The following is a 22,291-nucleotide window of genomic DNA, read 5'->3' as shown; positions in this document are numbered from 1 at the left end:
CAAAGTCAGTACAAACTAAAATTTCATACAGACAATGGCTTGTTTATACTGCTTTATATACTATATATGGAAATATAAGTAGAATATTTATATTCCAATTGATTTATTTTATAATTATATGACACAAATGAGAAAGTCGGCAATTTGTCAGTAACAGTGCACTGACACTTTTGTATTTTTATGTCTGATTTTTGTAAGCAAGTTGTTTTTAAGGGAGGTGAAACTTTGGGGTAGGCAAGACAAATCAGAATCCTGAAAGGGGTCCAGTCATCTGGAAAGGTTGAGAGCCACTGAGTTAGAGGCTAGCAGTGAAGTGATTATGTAGACATATGGAGATATCCCACAATAGCTCACACAGAAGCTGCTCTGTTGACAATGAGCATGTCCCGTAATACTGTGGTTACCTCCTGGTCTTTGTTTTTAAAAAGCCAATGAGATGTTTATCTTTTACCAGGGCCGCTACTAGAAATGGACAGAAGAAGTGGTCAAAGCATCATACAAAGTATGGCTTTCTTAATAATGTGGCAATGCCCTGGGACTGCACAGTGGGTCTGAGTCCAAGGCATTGTATTCATGAATATAGGACCAAATCTTGGGATCCCTTACTCTGGCAAATGCCCATTGACACCAGTGGGATTTTGCCTGAATTAAGGACCTGGGGACCTAAAGACAGAAAAACAAGCCGTGCACCAACCTCCCCAAAATATTTCTTTTCTTTTTTTAATAGGAGACTCCGTGGTTCTGATCAGACAAGAGGCCTATGGGGTGCTAAATAGAAGCATGAAAGAATAGTTTACAAACCTTCAGGAGAAAAGGGCTCAGACACTACAGTGAAAGGTTCTACAGAAAGATGCCTGGGATAAAATTTTCCAAGGTGCCTGAGTCCCACCAGCTGTCTATGGGATTCGATCATCAAAGAGACATGAGCCCAGATCATCAAAGGTATGTAGGTGCCTACCTCCCATAGGCACCCAAGTCCCATGGAAGCCAAAGTACCTCTGAGGATCTGGGCTCTAGGTCTTTGGAAAATATATCCCCAGTCTGCATTCTTTGCTCATTCGGGTGAGAGAGGCAGGTAGGTACTGGCCCCAGGTCTCAATGACTCCAAAGGTGATAGTGCCAAGTCTGGAGTGGGTGCCATTTTCCTGCTGCTGGGGCCACACAGATTTACCGCTAACTGATGCTTGAGCAACTCATCCAAAGACCTCTGGCTCTCTTGAGCTTCTAGCTTTGCTTTCTCACGCAGGATAGCCAGCCGCCCTTCCTGTTGGAGCCGATCAGCCTGGATTTGGGAGAAAATTGTGGGACTCTTAAAATTCATGGTAATGAGCTAAAACCTCACTGTGAGCTCCTTACAGGGACCTTATCAATGCCGAGAGGTGAAAAACTTGTTCTTGCACTATTGCTATTGCAGGCAAACTGGTGCACGTAGCTCAGCTTTTACTAGAAACCCTGTGATAATAAATGTGGCTGGGGGGGATGAAAGGATGAATCATTCCTAAAAGGAAGTGGACTTCAGTTTCAAGTTCCAAACGTGGTGTGGGCTTTTCTTTACCTGATTGTGCGTAAAAACCGTTTTTAAAACTGTGGGAAGTAACTTGCCTAATTCAACACACAATGCCAAGTTCCACTCTGATGAGCAGCCATGTAACCCTATTGGCTTCAGTAAGGTTGCCCAGGCAGAATTTGTCTCTTGTGGTTGAAATCTAATTAATTCTGGAGAAATAGCATCAAGAACTCTTTCACCATTGGTACAAATTCTGGGTAACAGAAAAAATACCCATGCTGTCCTCCGATCCCCACCACCGCTGTGGGTTTCATGTCATGGCTGCATTCTGCCCTTTTGGTGTTTGAGACCTGCTAGTGACCCTCACCTCCCACACAGCAGGAGCTGGGGCCAAAGTGCATCTCTGCAGGCAGAGGAAAATGCAGAGATGGAGTGATTAGCCACAGGTGTGGTCCTACACTCCCATTGACCTCAGCTGTAGCAGGTTGGGGAACTGCTACTTGCAGCTGAGGACACTGTGGGCAGGTCTTCACTACGGGGGAGGGGTCGATTTAAGATACGCAAATTCAGCTACGCGAATAGCGTAGCTGAATTCGACCTATCAGAGCCAACTTACCCCGCTGTGAGGAAGGCGGCAAAATCGACCTCCGTGGCTCCCCGTCGACAGCGCTTACTCCCACCTCCGCTGGTGGAGTAAGAGCGTTGATTCGGGGATCGATTGTCGCGTCCCGACAAGACGCGATAATTCAATCCCCGAGAGATCGATTTCTACCTGCCGATTCAGGCGGGTAGTGTAGACCTAGCCTAAGTCTCCCGGGGCAATTCAGTCTTGCCTGTTGATGCTAGAATTGGGCCTGCCAGTGGGGAACTAGGCTTAGCAGTTAACGATGGGTGTAGGTGTCATTGGGAGTTGACCTGAGGTGGCAAAACAGAGATCATAGACCTAACACTGCCAGCTGAAGGTAACCTGCTTTAAGGCATACATGGGACTATCCAGCATCTCTTTTCATTGAGCACTGAATCCACATTTAATTTTGCTTAGGGTACGTACTGTACCTTCAGTTTGTGAGCCAGCCTCAGAGATGTTTGCTGTATGTTTTCAAGGTGATCCCTGTATCTCTCCTCCAGATCTATGCATCTGGGATCTCTGCCTATGAAAGATGGGAAAATAGAGACAGTATCTGAATTTTTAGCCACAAATTAATTCTGAAGAATGAATAGGACCCACCTGTACTCCTTCAATAAGGAATGCATTAGAGAAAGCATCCAATGCTTTAACAGAACTAGCCAATGGGTCACTAGCCAGAGAGAGTGGTATTGAGAGAGCTGTATTGATACCTGCACTTTCAGGTGTACTCCTTCAACAACTGCACATCCAGGATCACAACCACACAGCAGCCACGGCAAGGTGCAGAGTGCCACCAAGGAACCCACCGAGCCCCAGTGCTGTCCCAGGGATCCACGCAAAGAGGAAAGCGTTACTGCTCTGCCTATTCTGTGCTATGCACTAGCCCCCAGCCTGTCCCAGCTCCACAAACAGTGAGATCTGGGGCAGGATGTCCTAAGGCAGCTGCTGGTAGAACAGATGCATTCAGCCAAAACCACATCTCTAAATCTGTATAAATTACCACTGACTTCGGGCCCCGATCCAACCCTACTCTGAAGCACCTGCTTAAGTCCTACCAAAGTCAATGGGATTGAAACACTTGCATGTCACTACTTTGCTGAACAGGGATGGCTGGCTGGATCGGGGTCTTGATCAGTGTTATGTGATATGTAATCTAGCAGCATTTTGAAGGCTACTTTCCATCAGGATCGTGGGGCGGCTACTCCCGATCTCTGCAATGCTTTAAGGCTGGCCATGGCCTCCAAATCGCATCTTATGACAGAGGATGTGCGTTACTTAGCCATAGGGGCAGGTGGTGGCTACTCAGGAGGAAGGAAGAATGTGTACATGACCCCTAGCTGCTTCACCCCACAGACACCTCTTTGGATCTCCTGTCAGAGGCCTTCCTGGTTGGATTTCTGGCCTTTATTAGAGCAGTAGTGCCTCCCATGTGCTTGTGACAGTTTGGCTTTTACTCTGCACCCCCAGTCTGATTCTGTGAAAACCACGTTCTATCTTCATTTCAAGGGTGACCTTGATCACACCCTTCGCTGCACACTGTAACCCTCATGTTGGCTTGCACTCTTGTGTTAGGGGGCCTACGCGGCCGACCCTGAATGAGCGAAGCATCCAGGGGGCATCACCTTTGAACGACTCTCCTCTCTGAGAACAGTGTGTTTCCTAAAAAGGGGGGCCAGGCTAAAAGAACCTGGTTCTCCCAGTTTGTCTCCTGGGCACTGGGACTTTAGCCACCTGACTAGGGCTTTGAAGCTGTCCAGTGAGTTGCCTGACAGAGGGGACTGAAACTTAATTTAAGGGCAGCGTCTGCACCAGGCACCTCCTCTCTCTCTCAACAGCGGAATATCGCCAGGAACCAGAAGGACGGCAAGGGGAAGAAGGGCCTGTCTGCCTCACACAAAGACTGGGCTAGGGACTCAGGGAATGGGTCAGCATAGACTCAGGGAGAGCATATAGGACTTTGTTGGTTTTGATAGCTCTGTATCTCTCCTGTACCATCTAAGAATAATGTGAGTGTGTGGCTCTAACGGAACATGCATAAGCTACTGGATGGGGGCCAGTGCTGATCTTGAGGCTTAGTGCAGCTGGACTGTGGGGTCCCACCAGGGGCAGCTCCAGGCACCAGCGCAGCAAGCACGTGCCGGGGGTGGCAAGCCACGGGGGGCGGCCTGCTGGTCGCTGTGAGGGCGGCAGTCTGACTGCGTTCGGCGGCATGCCTGTGGGAGGTTCGCCGGTCCCATGGCTTCAGCAGCAATTCAGCAGTGGGGACGCTGAAGGCACGGCACCGGCGGACCTCCCACAGGCATGCCACCGAATGCCGCCTGACAGCCGTGCTTGGAGTGGCAAAAAACATAGAGCTGCCCCTGGGTCCCGCATCCCAAAGAGGGGATCCAAGGCAGGGGGTCTGCACCCCAGGAGTGTGCCTCAGAGGCCAGAGTTAAAGACAGTGTCTGGATGCTGCCCAGACCGAGTGAGCTTGGAAGCAGGCCGCATCCAAAGGCTGGTGACCACCCACAAAAGGGAGAGGACTCAGCCAGGGCTGAAACCATGCTGCATCCCCAGGAAACCAATGTCTCTAGCCTAAGGAGCACAAAGTGATTTTGCTCCCTTCTATGCTATTGGATAATCTTTTAGCAACATGAGGGGCAGAGAAAAGGGGTGGAACTTCAAAGGGGGTGTGCCGGCATTGGGACTGGATGAGGGCTGGCTGCCAGAAGTTAGAGCAGCTGGGGGCTGCTCTAACTTACCTGGGGCTGTTTCAGCCCCTGCAGCAGCCTGGAATCTGGAGGGTACAAAGGGGGGTAATCCCACCTTTTCCTCTTTCTCTTGGGGCTGCACCTACAGAACGCACAGACATAGAATAGAATAAAAGCTTTCAAACCTTGATCCACCAGTTTCAGACTTCTAGTGGCGCTGCACCTGTTCCTCCATGTGTCCCACTTCTCTCAGCACTGCACTGCAGTTGTGATTCTTTCACTTTGTCAGGGAGGAACAATCTCATAACCGCGGCATATTGATGCTGTTGCTTGTTCTCACTCTAGGCACTCCCATCTCAGTGCTACTTCCTTATTACAACTCTCCTGGCTGTTGCTCTATAGGTGATGTAATGTTTACTAATTATATGTTCTTGGCTATATAAAGCTTCTCAGATGAATTTGTGCAGCCTGTTCAAACAGGTTACATACGTACTCTGAGCTGCGTCACTGTCAGAAATGAGTATCATAAAATGGATCATTATATGTATCGTAAGTCGAAGTGGGCCTGATTTATCAATTTCAGAGCTGCATTTCCCCCCAGAATTTCAGGGATGTTTGCATTAAGGGGGATAGCTCATGCTGGTATACTTTGGGTCCAAAGGTTCCCAAGTCCCAATACTAGCTTGACATATGCAGGTTTTTAAAATGCCAAAGCCTCTTTTTTTTTTTTTTTGTAGGGGCTTCTATCAAAGCTGTAGAAAGCGTGTGGGTTTCTTGACCTAAAAAGCATCATGGCATGTGGACACAGAAGTGGGGGAAATAAAACGTCAATGCCCCAAATTTATTCAGGCTTCCACGGGAACGTTGTTGCTATTTTGCGAGGTGATTAAGAGCTCTGCCGTCAGTTTCACTGACCTCGTGCGGCGGCATCAGATCTTATGATTTTAGCACAAGTCTTATGATATTTGGGGCTTTCTATTAAAGACCCAGCTTCTGGGCTCAAGAGAAGAGTGCATGAGAATCTCAGCTTTTTTTTTTTTAATTTTTTTAAAAGGATGTTTCTAGCTCTCCTGGTTCTGGGGAAAAGCTTGAAAAGGTGAAGCAAGTGTGTCCTAAAGACACAGAAACCAGGAGGCGAATGAAAAGAATCCATCACTTTAAAAAAAAAAAATCTTTTTTTTAAGACGATCTTGTGATTTTTGGGGTGGGGGGTGGGCCTGACTCATGACTTTTGCATACTTGGGCTGGCCATACTGAGCTGGTGAAATGTTACAAGGTACTTTAGCCAAAGAGCAGTGGAATCTCACATTTTTAGTGACCTTGTAGGGAAAAGAACTGTTGATTGCATAGCAAGATCTTGCATGTATTGAAGAGAATAGCAGGGAAAAGACAGATGAACAGTAGCTTAGCTTCTACTTGGATTCCTCATCACGTTCAACAGCCATTTCAGGGTGTCTCCTTATATTATTGTATATAGGGCAATTGTATATACAAGTGTATAAACTAAGGTTCTCAACACGAATTCTGCTTATCTGGTTGTTTAAAGGCACGCTAACCCCTGGGCCATTCCAAAGCTGTGGCCGGGAATCCAGAAAGGATTCTCTAGGATATAATTATGACTCTGAGGTAGCCTCAGCTTATCCTCCAAATTTGAAAGTTTTACGGCTAAACAGATTAGAGGCATCAAAATGCTACTATGGCCACAGTGAATAAATGATTTGCTGCATCACTTCCATCTTGTTTTATTTCTCTTGAACATAAGGTTAATGTGAGGTCACATTATTACTCACTGAGAGCTTATTGTTTCACGAAAGCACGTGGTATTGTCCATCTTGACTGTCTCGCTCCTGACTTTAAATAGTTTCAGGGACGTTCCCTGGCAGAGTGTGTGCAAGGAAGCTTGTTGGCAGCTTAGTGCGCAGAACCTCATTCATTGTGTGCAAGTGGTATGTGCCATGCAGACGCATAAGGAGCAGGTCAGATGCAGTTCTATGGAACCTGTAGAGGGAACTTGCCGATGCAAGTGCACCTAATGCCTACATATGCCCAGCATGAAAGCAAGCTAAATAAAGCTGGACCTCATTTAAACAAACCCCACTCATCCAGCACCCTCGTGTATCCATCTTGCTATATCTTGATGCACTCTTTGCATCCTGCATTCAAAAAACCCCGTATCTGGCTAAATTTCACAGACTCCATTCTATTCCAATAGCGTTTAAAAAAAAAATCACTTACCGCTACACCTGCATAATCGAAGTAAACCCTGTAGAATCCCTACTAGATATAATTTAAAAAGCTGGGCTCAAAGTCTAATTTTTCTAATCACTTGAAGTTAGACAGGAGCACTTACTGCTGCTTTATTCAAGGACAACTTCCCTTTATTCTGCTAGTGTCAGCAATCAGTCCGAACCAATTATTACAAAGATATGCACTTGCAACCTGAAATGTGTGTAAGTGCAACTTGGAGATGACTAACTACCATGCAGTATTTTTTTCCTTTATGATAGAATTGGAGTAATTCTTATGAAGAGCTTTCTTTTTCCATGTAAAAGAGCCTTAAGGCGGTTCAGCAGCCCAAGATCACACATACATTTGCACTGGTGCAACTACTGCTGGCATATTGTGTCCAATTCTGGTGTCCACAGTTCAAGAAGGGTGTTGATAAATTGGAGAGGGTTCAGCGAAGAGCCAAGAGAATGATTAAAGGATTAGAAAATGTGCCTTATAGTGATAGACTCAAGGAGCTCAATCTATTTAGTTTAGCAAAGAGAAGGTTAAGGGGTAACTTGACTGCAATCTATAAATACAAATATTTGATAATGAGCTGTTTGGCCTAGCAAAGAAATCCAATAGTTGGAACTAGAAGCTAGAAAAATTCAGACCGGAAATAAGTTGAACATTTTTAACAGTGAGAGTAATTAACCATTGGAACAATTTGCCAACGATTGTGGTGGATTCACTGACAATTTTAAAATCAAGACTGGATGTTTTTTCTAAAAGATCTGCCCTAGAAATTATTTTGGGGAAGTTCTGTGGTCTGTGTTATACAGGAGCACAGACTAGATGATCACAATGGTATCTCCTGACTTTGGACTCTATAAACCTCTGAAAGGGATTTATAATCTCACAATTGAATGTCCAATCCCCTGTGCCATGATCACCTTATAGGAGGAGGGGAAAAGTCAGGTCAAATTTGAACCAAGCTTTTCACAATTTCAGCCTGATGATAAATGTTTCCATGAGTTAAGGAAATCAAAATCCAGTGGAAACAGTTTGTGATGGGGAGGGGAAAACATCCTCTGCATTGTTTTCAGCCCAAACATTTCAACATTGCACTAGTGCAGGAGAGCCTGAGATGGAGTGTAATTAGGAACGGATTGCAGCTAAGTGAAATTGATTGATTGGTTTACTTTCATGATGTTGGCAGTTTTGTGTATCCTGTTGAATTGTAGCCTTTGTGTTGTGGGTCTGTTTCCCTATATAAGTAAATCTGCCTGGGACCTGAGCACTTCCATATTTTTGGCTTGTCTTCATACTACCTACCTCTCAGAATCACTTTGTCTACTCTCGCTGGCTTCTGACATATTTTGTGCTTATTTTTAAATCCTTTAGCACAAGAGGTTGGCCAAAATTCCATTGATAGGCCCGATTCAACTCCCCTACTGCAACGCTGCACAGTAGTCCAGGAGGCAGCCAAAATTTCTACCTATGGCCGTTTCCACAGTGACAAAGCAGTTGGCTTCTGCTGCTAGTTAATGCGAGTAGAGCTAGGCAGGGAGATCATTCCAATTGGAGCATGTTAGCTATGGTTCCAGCCTTTACGTGGGACAGAGAAATATGAGCTATTAAATCTTTAAACTATAGCTGGTCAAAGTTGTGAAAATCTCCATAAAATGTCATTTCCATTGTTCACCAGTTACGTTTGGATTGAATTCCCCAATCCACTGCACTTCTAATGTGCAACCAGTGGTGCAAGACCAATGCTGGTTACTTCAGTGTAGGAGACACACACGTGCCCAGGACACTTCCTGGAGTGGGATGTTTCAAATAGCGGCAGGCTAGAGCTTGGGAGAAGAGTTGCTGTGACACAGAATGAGGGAGTGGGGAGGGGGGTCTCTTCCTGAACAAACAGCCCATGGTCTGATTTATCTGCCGGATAATGAACAATGCCAACAGTCCTCTCGAATGGGGAATGGTACTAGGTCAAAGAAGGAAAGTTAGTAGTGATGAGAATCAGAGCAATTTTCTTTATTGATTCAAGGGGAAAGCTACACTTCCATGCCTCCCACTGAAAGGGGGCTCATCGCAAAACACTTTAAAGCCAGTTGGAAGTCAAAGACCAAACTTGTTTGAGCTTTGCTAGGCAACGAGGTTGTAAGCTGTTGTGAAATACATAAGGTAATGCTTATGATCTTAAAGCAAAACACCAAAGGAGTCTTCTCTCAAGCTCTTCAGTCTGAGGACAATTAATGGAAGCAGTGATGTTACAAGTCTCTGCCATGCTTTGATTCTATTAATTTAATCACTTCTCCTCCATGTTCTACAAACAAGAGGCTAGCTCCCTCTAGTGACACAAAAGATTATTAAGCGTCTGCAAAGGAAGGAAATGGTTTTATGTACAAATACCTCTTCTTTGTGCTTCCAGTGAAATTATTACATTTTAAGGCTATTTGCTCGGATTGCACCTCTATTCCCAGCTCTAATGAAATAATTTAAAAAATCTGCTGTACTGTAGTTTGAATTAAAAAGAAAATGGGAAATCTTGGGTCAACAGTGAATTTCAGTTTTAAAGCCCAATTTTTCATCTCAGAAGATCCCAAACTATTCATTCTAGTCACCACAAGCATGCACTGATTCTGTGACCCATAGTCACATGAGAAGACCTTACTTTCACAAGTCCTCTTAACTGAAAATCATGCCAGTCACATGAGCAGACTATAGGATTGGGCATTAAGAGTAAGATTTTTCAAAAGCACCCAAGTCCCTTTTTCAAAAGGGATTTAGGCACCTAGGAGACGATATGTTAAATAGCATACATGTTAACCTCGATATTAAATAAACTATACCTTTATGTTAGTATATCTCCATGCACACTATACTTTACTTGTATCTGTTTCTAGCCCAATATAGTTACAGAAGTACAAACAAGTACTTAACTGCTGTTAGTACCTCCCAAACTCTCCTCCAATATATACAATAGCTTTGGAGGACCACACACTTAAGGTGGAATTCTGGTTCCACTCCCTTGAAAACTCCCATTGATTTCGACAGGCGCAAGATTTGATCTATAGCGGATTACACAAATCTTATAAACAATTATAGTGCCAACTCCTGTACAGGCAAAACTCATTTAAGCTGCTGGGGAGATTTTCCTAAGGCAAGAAAAAAAGAGCAGAACTTTTGGGGCTGCCGCTTTTCAATGATCTTTTAATATGTGGTCCCACCTGAGTCTTGTGCTGTAGGCGGGCTGCGCGGAAGAAGAATGCAGCCCAGGACCCTACAGAAGAGTGTCTGGTGTTAATCCGAATCTGGAGAACATTTGCTTACCAGCTCAGACCAATACTAAGTTAAAGTATATTTTCTGCCTAAATTGATTGGCATGCCCCTCTATTAATAAAGTGTGTTGCTTTCCAGTGATCTTCTGTGGAGATTACATGGGTTTGTCAAAGAACAACTTGTATAGATGAAGTGGGCAGCCCATTGCATTTGAGGGGGGCTGTGGATTTTGGTCAACATTTTCTTATAAAAACAGAAGTGTCAAGAACCAGGGATGGGCTCTTTCACTTAACTCTCGGTGGTAGATATTAACAAATATTAGATATTTTGCAAGCTCCCATTTGTTCTGCTGCCTTCTGTTGTATACTTTAAGGATTTCATTATCGTGTAAAGGAAATACTCAGTAGCAATTAGTATGTAGGGAATGCATATGTATTTTAAAGATAAATATTTACATTTTGCAGTGATCTATATAATTGCGCCTCATTATACAATCTGCACTGCAGAAATGACTCTCACTCTTTTCTGCAAAAGCGTGTACCAGTATTAACTGATGGTTGTTGTTAGTTATGGGAGCATTTAATACTGTCTTTCATATGCATCTCCCATTTGACACCAGTGGTGAGCAGAGCTCTTTGTGACCTGTAGTTCAAATCTATATTGTCCCTCAAAGTGACAATACCTTACCTCACCTAGGAAGAAGTGACATAGGCTGGAAGCTACCCTGCTTACACTCAAACTTGGGGCTGGATTCAGTCAAACTCCCTTAACCTCTGCAAATGCTGGGGGTTTGCAAAGACTTCTGCCTGGCTTGTATACAGGAAGAAGTTTCTATCATTCGACTCATACACTGTATGTGGCAGGGTGTTTTCCTCGCTGATCAAGAGACTGCAGAATCCGGGCCCTTATCCATTAATACCAGATGAGTGAAACATCTTTTGTTCAATGGGAAACTCTGCAGACAAGAGACTTAGTGTGCAAGCCTCTGAACTGCCCTTCCTATTTGTTGGAGGCTGAGGAAGAGACAGAATAAATAATGTTGATTGCTCACCCACCTCAAAAATCCGATATTGCATATAAAATCTTGTGGGGGCAACAATGAAGCATCCTTGATAAGAGCAAGGGCTTTTTCAAAGTACCCTCTTTGGAGAAAGATTATCTGATCTTGTTCTTTTGTCTCTGAAAAGCCCTCGAAACAATGCACCATCTGCTACTGTTTGGCAAAAGGAAGCCAAGGTCTCCTTAACCCTTTCAGCAACAAACTTTCCCTTGTCTCGATGCAAACATTTATTTAGAGTATAAAGTGACAACCTTCCTCCTGCCAATCCCCCAGCAATCCTGAGTTCAACTCTTGACTCTACCACTGACCTTGGTTCACTTGGTTAAAAGCTCTCTGCCTCAGTTTCCCCATTTGCAGAACTGGGACAGTATCCCGTATGTAACAGTATCCCATATGTACCAAAGAGGGGGTTGGGAGGGTTAATCGTAAAGCTTTTTGAGATCCTCAAATGAAGCCTCAAGGGGTTACAAAAGCACATGGCAACAATATAGACTATCACAATCAGGGGCCTGTTTGTCACTGCTACAGTTGGCTAGAAAGACAGAGGGAATTTTTTTTTCACAGCAAAGCTCGTGTTTTTTTTCCTTTTTTGTGTATGTGCCAAAGTTTGACATTTCAATGACCATTTTAGCTGAAATTTCAAAAAGCGTCTGACTATCCCAGTAGTTTTCAAACTTTTGTACTGGTGACCCCTCTCACACAGCAAACCTATGAATGCGATTCCCCCCCCCCCCCATAAATTAAAAACACATTTTTTTTATATTTAACACTGTTATAAATTCTGGAGGCAAAGCGGGATTTGGGGTGGAGGCTGACAGCTCGCGTAATAATCTTGCAACCCTCTGAGGGGTCATGACCCCAGGTTTGAGAACCCCTGGACTATCCCTTGTCACAACTGGTCATACGAGCCCCATAATCTCTTCTGTCCTGCATTAGAAGAGTAACATCTGATAGCATTACAAACTGTCTTAGAAATGTAATGAATAACTACTGCATTTTGTGATACTTTGTTAAATGCTGTCTTACCAAAGTCGTCGTCAAATTCTTTTTGCATCCCAATCCTTCTGGTTGGAGAAGCGCAGGGTTCAAATCCATGACTGAGAGATGTTTTGAGACTTCGTCTAGGAGAGGATGAAATAATTTCCGCTTGATTCTGAGCTTCAGAAAGAGCATCAAATATGGAACGATTCCTTTGATTTGCTGGTTTTCTCTCTGGGCTGTGTTAAGCCAACAACAAAAATTTGCTGAATGACAGATGTGAAGGAGAGAGCACTGTATTACGTTAACAAGAAAAAAATATATAATAGGGTTAAAATTTGACCTCAAGATAAAGTGGGCCAAATTTGTCTTGGGTTAAATCAATAGAATCTAGATTTACATCAAAGTTATGCCAGGGATGGATTTTTCCCACTGTGTCAACTTGCCATTCAATGCTGAACCTGATTCTATATTTCTCAATAGACCTCGGGGAAGCCAATGAATGAAAGCTATGTGTCGTGTCACTAAAACTCCCGCACGCAATCTCCTGAGGAAATAGGGAATACAGAAATGGACGCAGAAAATTTTGTCTAATGACCCTGTTTAATGACCCTTCACTACTACTATAGAATCTTGCTGCCTAACATGGCTTCAAGCTGTAATAACAAGAAGACTGTTTGATTCATCTGAGGATCTCAAAGCACCTTCCAAACAAGAATGAGTAAACTCTCTGCGGTAAGGAATTTGCTTGTTTACAGGCCCAGATCAGGGCCCCATTGTGCTAGGTTTGCTATACAAACACACAACCAAAAGATGGTCCCTGTCCTGAAGAGTTTACAGTCCTTGGACCATCGGTCCTTAGACCATCATTATGGATCATTATTCCCATTTTACAGATGGAGAGACTGAGGCAGAGGTAAAGCACCTTGCCCGAGGTGCAGAGTCACAAAATGGGGAGGAATACCCATGAGCCCTCATTCTGAAGGCTTGCTCTGAATGCTCAGCAAGACACTTTTTGAGGAAAAACAAGAAAAACAATTAGGAGGCTGGGAAGGAGAAGAGGACTGGAGAAGAAGCCTGGTCTGTAGGATGAGAGCAAAGGACTGGGGGTCAGAGTCCTATGTTCTATTCCCAACTCCACTTAATTGAGTGATCTGTGGAAATGTACCTGACCTCTGTCAGCTTCCACACCTATAAAACAGACTGGCACAATTGGCATTTAAAAAAAGTCACACTTTCCAGTTAGATTTCATTAGCAAACAAATGTTATAAACAGAGATACAGATATGAGTAGAGCGTTTTATAGTTGGTTATAAACATACCACTACAAAGTGTACTATATGGTTATAAGCAATTTTCTGGACTTTGTAACAATGGATTAACCATTTAGTAAAACGTCTGTTTGTTTATTAGCTCTTTTATAAATGGAAGCTTCACATAAAGTTGGACCAAAAATCATACCCGCCAATGTACAAAATTCCCCTTCCTGTACCTTGATGATGCTGGAGAAGCTAAAGAGGCACCTAATTACCCATCCAAATTACTACTTGCTCACAGCTTGGATTTTTCAGCACTCCTGAAAATGGAAATAAGTACCTCGCTGTTTTGAGGCTTCATTCATTACAGCTGGATTGTGCAATCCATGCTCACGTTAGGGAGGACTTGTTCCACCACCATGAGTCAGGGTTGCACAGCCTCGCCCTAGATGTTTGCAAAGCTCGTTGAAATGCTTTTATGCAAGGGGCTCTGGAATTGCAAAGTCTCGCTCTGTATCACATTTCCAGGACTTGTGGTGAGCCTGGCGAAGGCCCAGCTAAGTCCTGCAATAGGTGTAAATGCTTTAATACGGTGAATCATGTCAAAATGCAGCCTAGGAGTCCCACCGAGCTGCCTTTTCCCGCGATCCTGTCCGACATCGCGGTAGTCAGGCCGCTTTTACCCTGGATTGGAGCTGCGCGTCTCTGAGCACAAAACAGCTCATTGCCTGTGGGCTAAATGGACACAGGGTCCACTGGGAATGTTTTAAAAAACCCTGCACAAAGCTTAGCTAAAAAGATTAGGAAGGAACGCGTGAAAATGGGCACCTATTGATCTAGTAGCAGCTCGAACAAGGCGGGGAGACCGAGGCAGCCTGAAATATTGACAGATGGGTTTTGTACAAAAAAATGAACGTGGAAAGGGGTTTTTTTTATCAGCAATCAGCTTAGGGAAATCCCATTTCATTTTTTTCATTAATAAGCTTTTCTTTGTTTTTCCTGGTGCAGAATGACCCAGAAATAGCTAGAACGAGTAGAACGGCTCCTACCAACTTGCGCCTTGGATGCCGTCTTCAGAAAGTGGGTATGAAGATGGAGTAGGGAGAAGTGGGAGGGGATTTCTCAGGAAGAAATTCTAATATTTGTCTCTGACAAATACCTGGGGCCTGGTTTCTGTCTTCACATTTTGTGCCAGTTTCTTAACCGGCTCCACGACTTCCTTAGGGATCACTTGGGAAAGGACAAATCCTGCTTCAGAAAGGGTGGAGATCAAGGGCCTGATCCAAACTTTCCCTTGCGTATAATGGGAGACTCCTGCTGACAGGCTCAGGCCCTACAGGAATATAGCGATAGCAGGGAACAGACGTGCACGTGGTGACCTCTCCTGCATGGTAGGGTAGCTGAACGGAAAGCAGAGCTTGGCCTTGAGCCTAGGACATGACCTAGAGCACGTGCTCCAGCACAAGTGGAAGTGCAGGGAGCTGTTCAGGAGCCATGGGCAGAAGTATGGCGGAGCTGCCCGAGCTGAGCCGTCACCAGTTCAGGTGCCTCTTGTGCGCCGAGTCAAAGGGGCAGAGCATAGGCCAACGGGCGAGTCTCAGCGCGCACGGACTTCAGCGCAGTCCTCCTTTGTATTAACGAGGCATGTGCTCCCCTCTTGGGCCTCAGACCTGCTGCTCGGCAGGGGTGACTGGGTGACCGTGCAGCCTTACTCCAATGCAGGGCCTGGTTGCTTTGCAATCCCCATTCAGCTCATTGTCTTTCAACTTGCACGTAGACTGGCACCGCAGCACCCGTGCAGGGCAGGATCAAAGCCTCAGGCACAGATCTCAGCGAACACAGAGAGAAAAGGGGCACGGCAGAGTCACTGGGGGAAAAGGAGTTTCGAATCCTGTGGAAGCGACGTGTAATTTCCTAATGGATGGAGCTCTTCAAAGCCAGAGGTCTTCAGTGGTGCCTATTCAAACCTGATACGCTAGATCCTCCGCTCGTATAAATCAGCACATCTCTGCAATGGGACTGTCCTGACTTCCACCCACTGAGGAGCCAGCCCTGCAAACATTCACTTTTGAAAACAGCTTTTTGTTTAAGACTCAGTTTGTTCCAAAAGTTCTGACCAGCCCTGGTCTGTTTAATGACCCTTCACTACTACATGATGGCTCCTAGGAGACGGTCTCTCTCATTTCTTTAATGGAAAATACAGTTCAAGCTTTTATATCGGTTGTCTGTTAACTCAAAGGGAATTCAGCTTGAGAAATAACCGATGGGCATGATCTCGCCCTGAGAGCAGAACTTGGCTCATCATTTTCCACCCAGCCCTAGTTCAGTAACAGCCAAGCACATAAATACTCAGATACTGGGGGACATGCTGGCCCCTTGAAGTCCGGGGCAAAACTCTCATTGACTCGACTAGGGCCAGGATTTTCACCCATTATGTTCTTCGACTTTCCCACCCACAATCACATGCACGTAATCTAGGCAGGACTGTTTCCCCCTTCTCGGTCTCCTCCCTGGATCGCAGGATACAAGACCCTCCTACTTCTCTTAGTTGCCCAGATGAATTCTCTGATTCTTCCCATTCTTCCTGGATTTTAAGTGGGACCTTCACTACTGGGTTTCTCTTCATTTTGATTCCCTTGTTCCTGGGCAAGGTGACTGTTCTCGTCACTTGACTGATTCTTTCCATCACTGTGCATCCAAGAGATGCCTCTTCTTTGTTTTATATAAATCTATATTGGGGCTATAGGACCATGCTGCAAAATTAGGATCTTGATTTCAAGCAGTCCAAAGTTTGGGGTGGTTCAGAGCCAGAGTTTTGATCTTGGCCCATCTCTGATTTCCAGGCATTCTGATTCCCCCTCTTGTCTAGTCCACCACTGGCCAAGAGATGAAGACAAGGACCTGTTTATAGGGGTATTGACCAAAAGCTTTCAGGTAAGAAGCTCTGCATGAGACATTCCTTCCCCACTACACAGACTGGCTGCCTTGGCTATGTGTAGGGCCCTTCGTTTTCGGGTTTTATTTTATTTAATTTTTCCTGGGAATTTACTAGTGTTTATTATTACAACAAAAACAGGTGAAAAACGGCGCAAAAAACTGTGTGAATTTTTCTGGGTAAACATAGGCATCTAATTTGGTGGACAGAAGGACGGGGGGAAATATTAATGCTTGGAACAGAATTCAGTTTGGTTTGCTGCAGAACTAAAACCGAACTCAAAACACAATGCTACTTGTGAGTTTAAGAAAACAATGTAACTCTGTTCCCCAAATAAAACTTTTCATTTGAATCAACAGTTTACTGTTGTACACTTAGAATTATTAGCCTATAAATATTTACATTTAATAATTGGACCACACCATTTGCAGCGCATACACTCAACTTCATCCTTTTCTCCTGTTTGTTTGTTTTTTGTTTTTTTTTTAACTTTCTAATACTTCCTTGGGTTCTGAAAGGTATTCTGATACAGATTTTCGTTTCCTTCCCCTTTTAGTGTGTCAAATCTTTAAACTGTTATCTTGAAATGTGTGCGTGGTGGGCGTGAGATTCATCAGTACGTTCAGCTGCAGCCGCACTTCAGAGCAGTGCCTGATTGTTTATTGTGTTTATCTTCTAGACTAATACATTGCCTTATGTCAACAGGCAGCTTTGCATCTACACACAGACTAATGTATTATCGTCATACATAGATCTCATGCGATGTATTGTATTTTCCTAATAAAACAAGTTATTTTTTATATATTTAATGATACAAAGGTAGGGTGAAAATCGGAGGGGGGGGGGGCTAATATTTTTTGTAAAACCCCGGGATTTTTTTTGGTAAAAATCGTTTAAACTGAAAACGAAGGAGTTAGCTATGTGTTATAGGGCAGGATTGGAGTGAGTGTCTCTTTATATTCTCCACTCGCCCTCCATCTCTATTATCAGTACTGCACCACCACTAGAAGTTCTTCAGCTAGCAATGGACTGAGCTCGAAGTTACCCACCACCACAGCCTGCCACCATCCCTCAAGTCCAACTGTAGCCATATTTTGTACATACACCGTTCCTTTCATCTCTCAGGGCAGCGATCGCAACCGGGTTGTGATGCTTTGTGTGGAGGCCTCTATTGGTGAAAGCATTTCTGTGACGTCGTGAGGACTTTGACTCTGCTTGTTAAACAAACTGAGCTCTGCTTTCTCAGTAATTGCATTGTTCAGGAGATCAGCACAATCTATCCTATTTCTACTTTGTCTGGTGTTTGTCAATTACAGTTGAGGGTCTAGTCCCATCTGGATTCAGGGGGATTTCTGCACCTCACTGCCATTAGCGTGAATGAGAGTTCCATATAAATCCCAGGGCATCAAGATGAGAATAACAGACCCCACAGCGTCTTCAGATAATGGGCCTGATCCTGAGCGGTGCAGAGCATCTGCCACCTTGCTTCCCTCCAAAGATGTTTGTTTTCGAGATCTTTTGTGCTGTACGTGGGTGACGTAACTGCTGCATAATCCTTGCAACTGATCCACTGGAATGGGAATCAGTAAAACCTTTGTGTCCATGGTTGATGCACACAAAGAAGAGGTTTTACCTTTCAGTAATTCCAGTAATTACTGTTCATAACTTCAGTAAGCTGAGTTATCCAGATTTCTCTCTCCAATTGCCATTTCCCTCTTGTTTACTTTGTTTGATCAGTAAAACTATAAACAATCTTCTTAGAAGAATCTTGTGCCGTATTAAAGGCATTTACTGTCTGAATGGCAGAGCCCAGCTTGCATGCGAAGAGCAGCAGGTCTCCATTTTGGTAGATCATTCTGCAGTTCAATAGTTAAATAGAATCTAACACTGGAAATCCAATCCCACGCACGTCAAATATCGCCTTTCTTCTGCTTTCTTCCCAGTATACGCACACTGAGAGTTTGAATTTGGCCCTGAGGAGGCAAACAGCCAAACTGTGCTCTATTACACCAGTGTAAATCCAGCACCTCATGCAGTTACTCTGCATTTAAATCTTTGTAAAGTGAGAGTGACATTGGCCCATCGTATTGGTGGTTTCGAAGTCAAATGAAAAACACAAGGCAGGATATGGCCCTTAGTCTTATGCTGCACCTCCTATCTCCCCCAATTAGGAGAAGGAACATGTCAAGAATGGGAAAAGCAAATGCTGACTTTGTCTCAGGCAATGCTGAATCGGCACTTGGAGCTCCGATCCTCCCTCCAGTTCAGGATCCCTGCCGCAGCCCTGCAATCTCCTTCCCTTTTCCTGGGAACTGCAAGTTAGGGACAAGATTTGGGTCTCCTGGTCCATCCCTGGCCAATCCAGGGGTATATTTGTTAGAGCTCTGTCCTGTGGGGATTGAGGAGTTAAGTCTACACTGACTAGGGCCCTGCCAAATGCATGGCCATGAAAAAAGCATCACGGGCAGTGAAATCTGGTTTCTCCATGTAAAATCTGGTCTTTTGTATCAGAGGGGTAGCCGTGCTAGTCTGGATGTGTAAAAGCAGCAAAGAGTCCCGTGGCACCTTATAGACTAACAGGTCTATAACCTCGTTATCTCTAGCCTGACTCACTCTTGCATGCATATTTATACCTGCCTCTGGAAATTTCCACTACATGCATCCGACGAAGTGGGTATTCACCCACGAAAGCTCATGCTCCAATACGTCTGTTAGTCTATAAGGTGCCACAGGACTCTTTGCTGGTTTTTTGTGTGCTTTTAACCTGTGTTTCTCGAATTGGGGATCCTGACCCAAAAGGGAGTTGCAGGGGTCACAAGGTTATTTTAGGGGAGTCACAGTATTGCCGCCCTTACTTCTGCGCTGCTGCTGCCTTCAGAGCTGGGTGGCTGGAGAGTGGTGGCTGTTAGCCGGGCACCCTGCTCTGAAGGCAGCACCATGTCAAGCAGCAGCACAGAAGTAAGGGTGGCAGTACTGCAACTCCTCCCCCCCCTACAATAACCTTGGGATCCCCCACAACTCCTTTTTGGGTCAGACTCCTACTATTACAACACCATGAAATTTCAGATATAAATAGTTGAAATCATGAAATTTACTATTTTTAAAATCCTATTGACCAAAAAGGACCGTGAATTTGTTAGGGCGCTACTGACACAATGAAGTGCCTTTATACAAATAGCTCTCACTGTATAGAATATATTCTACAAGCCAGGAGTTTTCTGTGTACCACCATCTGCATTAAACCTGCATTGAATGTAAGGCTGATGGGAAAATTTGAGTCCACATTAATTTAATCAACGTTATTAAAAATGTTCATATCGTAGCTTCCAAAATTGCCATTCTCAGCCACACTCCCATTTTAATTAAACTTACGTGTGTGTGTGTGTGTGTGTGTGTGTGTGTGTGTGTGTGTAATACACACACACACACACACACACACACACACACACAAATGTGTGCGCACACATACGCACTCAAAGCTAAATCTACAGTAATCATAATTTTTCTCTCCCCCCACCCTCCCAAACTTCAAGAGTAAAGTGAGTGAAAACAATTACTGTAAATGAATCTATAGTATCCAATTGGCTAAACCACTCTTTAATCCTCTGCAAAAAGGAGATCAGTAGAGATTTAACTAGGTACTCATAAAGATAATCAATTTAGTCTACTTCTGTCAATGCCATATGTTCTACCACTGTGTGTTCTGTGGAAGAGGAGGGGGTGAGGGAAGGAAGATCTGTCTATTACTTTTCTAAACATCTTTGGGATAAATAACATCCTAAAAATAATGTCTTTAGACAGAAGTAAATGTATAGAACTAAGCATGATGCGCGGTGAACAAAGTATGGCTCTGGTGCCTGGCCCAAGAGTACAAAAGTCCTAGTACATTGTTCAGGCTGTTTTTAAATGCCCCCATTCCCTTCCCATCCCCTTTGGAGATCATCCTACATTCTAGTAGGAATCACCATGAGGAAATCAATGGTTCATGACACTTGACACAATTATTTAACGTGCGTAGGAGTTTTGCCTGGATCAGGAAGACCCATTGGCTCCAATCCTGCCAGGTGATCAAGGCTGGGATTTCAATGGGAGTTGGACATCTAGCCCCGTAAGGCATCGGAAAAATCCCACCCCAATCATTTGGAGTTGAGGGTGCTCAGCACCTCACAGGACGGGGCCCGCTGTTAATTTCAACTCCAGAGCTTTCAGCATCCATTCTTCTGTACCTACCAAACAGAAGCTTGGCATGAGAGTACAGAGATTGGTCAATCAGCAGAGATCCATCAGCTTCTGACATAGATGCACTCTAGACCTTAACATTAAGCTGGGCATTAAAGTTTTCCTAAACTTAGGAAAAGGTGAGTTTAGGTTAGGACTGTAACTCGGACAGTTGGGCTTAGTATTTTCAGAGATTTCTGATGAGGGATTTTTAAGCAATGAATTTCCCTTTGGCCTGCAAAATTCCCAATGGTTTTAGCTGGTTTTATGCACACACAAGCAGGGCTGGATTAATCTTTTGTGGGCCCAATGCCAAAAATATTTGTGGGCCCCATGCCAAACATATTTGTGGGCCCCCAGGGAGGCAATGGAACATGGCATGGGGAGGTCGATCCCCGGAGCGAGGGGCTGGCCAGGGGCAATGGGACATGGCATGGTGGGGGCAGCCCCACTCCGCCCAGTGTGAGGGCACTGTTTGCAAAATGGCGGTCACCAGACGCACACTGGCCCACCTGGCCCTGTGCTGCAAGCGTGCCCCTTCCCCTTGCTCCACTTGCGCTGATCCGGGCGCAGCACAAGTGGAGTAGGCCCAGTCAGAGCTGCTTTTGAGCCTGGGTCTGGCGCCACTGGCACCGTTGTAAACCTGGCACTGCACATAAGAGGATCTGGGAAGTTGTGGGTGCTCATTACTTCTCAGGATCAGGACCACGGGCTGCAAGTTCGGGTCTGATGTGTGCTCCCCACTACAAAGTGTACTGCAATAACTAGCTACACTGGGATAAGAACAGAACATAAGAACGGCCATACTGGGTCACATCAAAGGTCCATCCAGCCCAGTATCCTGTCTGCCGACAGTGGCCAATGCCAGGTGCCCCAGAGGGAGTGAAGCTAACAGGTAATGATCAAGTGATCTCTCTCCTGCCATCCATCTCCACCCTCTGACAAACAGAGTCTAGGGACACCATTCCTTATCCAGCCTGGCTAACAGCCATTAATGGACTTAACCTCCATGAATTTATCCAGTTCTCTTTTAAACCCTGTTATAGTCCTAGCCTTCACAACCTCCTCAGGCAAGGAGTTCCACAAGTTGACTGTGCGCTGTGTGAAGAAGAACTTCCTTTTATTTGTTTTAAACCTGCTGCCCATTAATTTCATTTGGTGGCCCCTAGTTCTTATATTATGGGAACAAGTAAATAACTTTTCCTTCTTCACTTTCTCCACACCACTCATGATTTTATATACCTCTATCATATCCCCCCTTCGTCTCCTCTTTTCCAATCTGAAAAGTCCTAGCTTCTTCAGTCTCTCCTCATATGGGACCCGTTCCAAACCCCTAATCATTTTAGTTGCCCCAATCTGCATTCTGAAATTTTGGTGCCGCTGCAAGTTTATGAAAGTCCTTCATGTAATCAAAGTGTTTTGTGTGTGGCTCAGAAGCAAACGTAAAGAAACATGCTGGGGAGAAAAGCCATAAATAGTCCCCCAAAGAAGCTGGCTTCTTAACACCATAGGGCCCTCCA

At 44.6% G+C, this 22,291-nt stretch overlaps 1 protein-coding gene across 4 annotated transcripts in view; it reads right to left on the bottom strand.

Moving 5' to 3' along the window:
* CCDC187 (coiled-coil domain containing 187) overlaps positions 1 to 22,291 on the bottom strand; it is a 72,755-nt gene that overhangs the window by 26,831 nt on the left and 23,633 nt on the right. For 3 of the 4 annotated variants that reach the window (XM_008169507.4, XM_065572074.1, XM_065572073.1), the window contains 3 exons: positions 12,411 to 12,601; positions 2,564 to 2,658; positions 1,172 to 1,282 (listed from right to left, as the gene is read on the bottom strand). In XM_008169507.4, the coding sequence (XP_008167729.3) occupies positions 1,172 to 1,282; positions 2,564 to 2,658; positions 12,411 to 12,601 (397 nt within the window). The remainder of the gene's footprint in view (positions 1 to 1,171; positions 1,283 to 2,563; positions 2,659 to 12,410; positions 12,602 to 22,291) is intronic. The other variant, XM_065572072.1, reaches the window with a different exon arrangement.

This window comes from Chrysemys picta, chromosome 18 (assembly GCF_011386835.1).
Source record: "Chrysemys picta bellii isolate R12L10 chromosome 18, ASM1138683v2, whole genome shotgun sequence".
Lineage (NCBI taxonomy): Eukaryota > Metazoa > Chordata > Testudines > Emydidae > Chrysemys > Chrysemys picta.
This window is presented reverse-complemented; position numbering and strand designations above follow the sequence as displayed.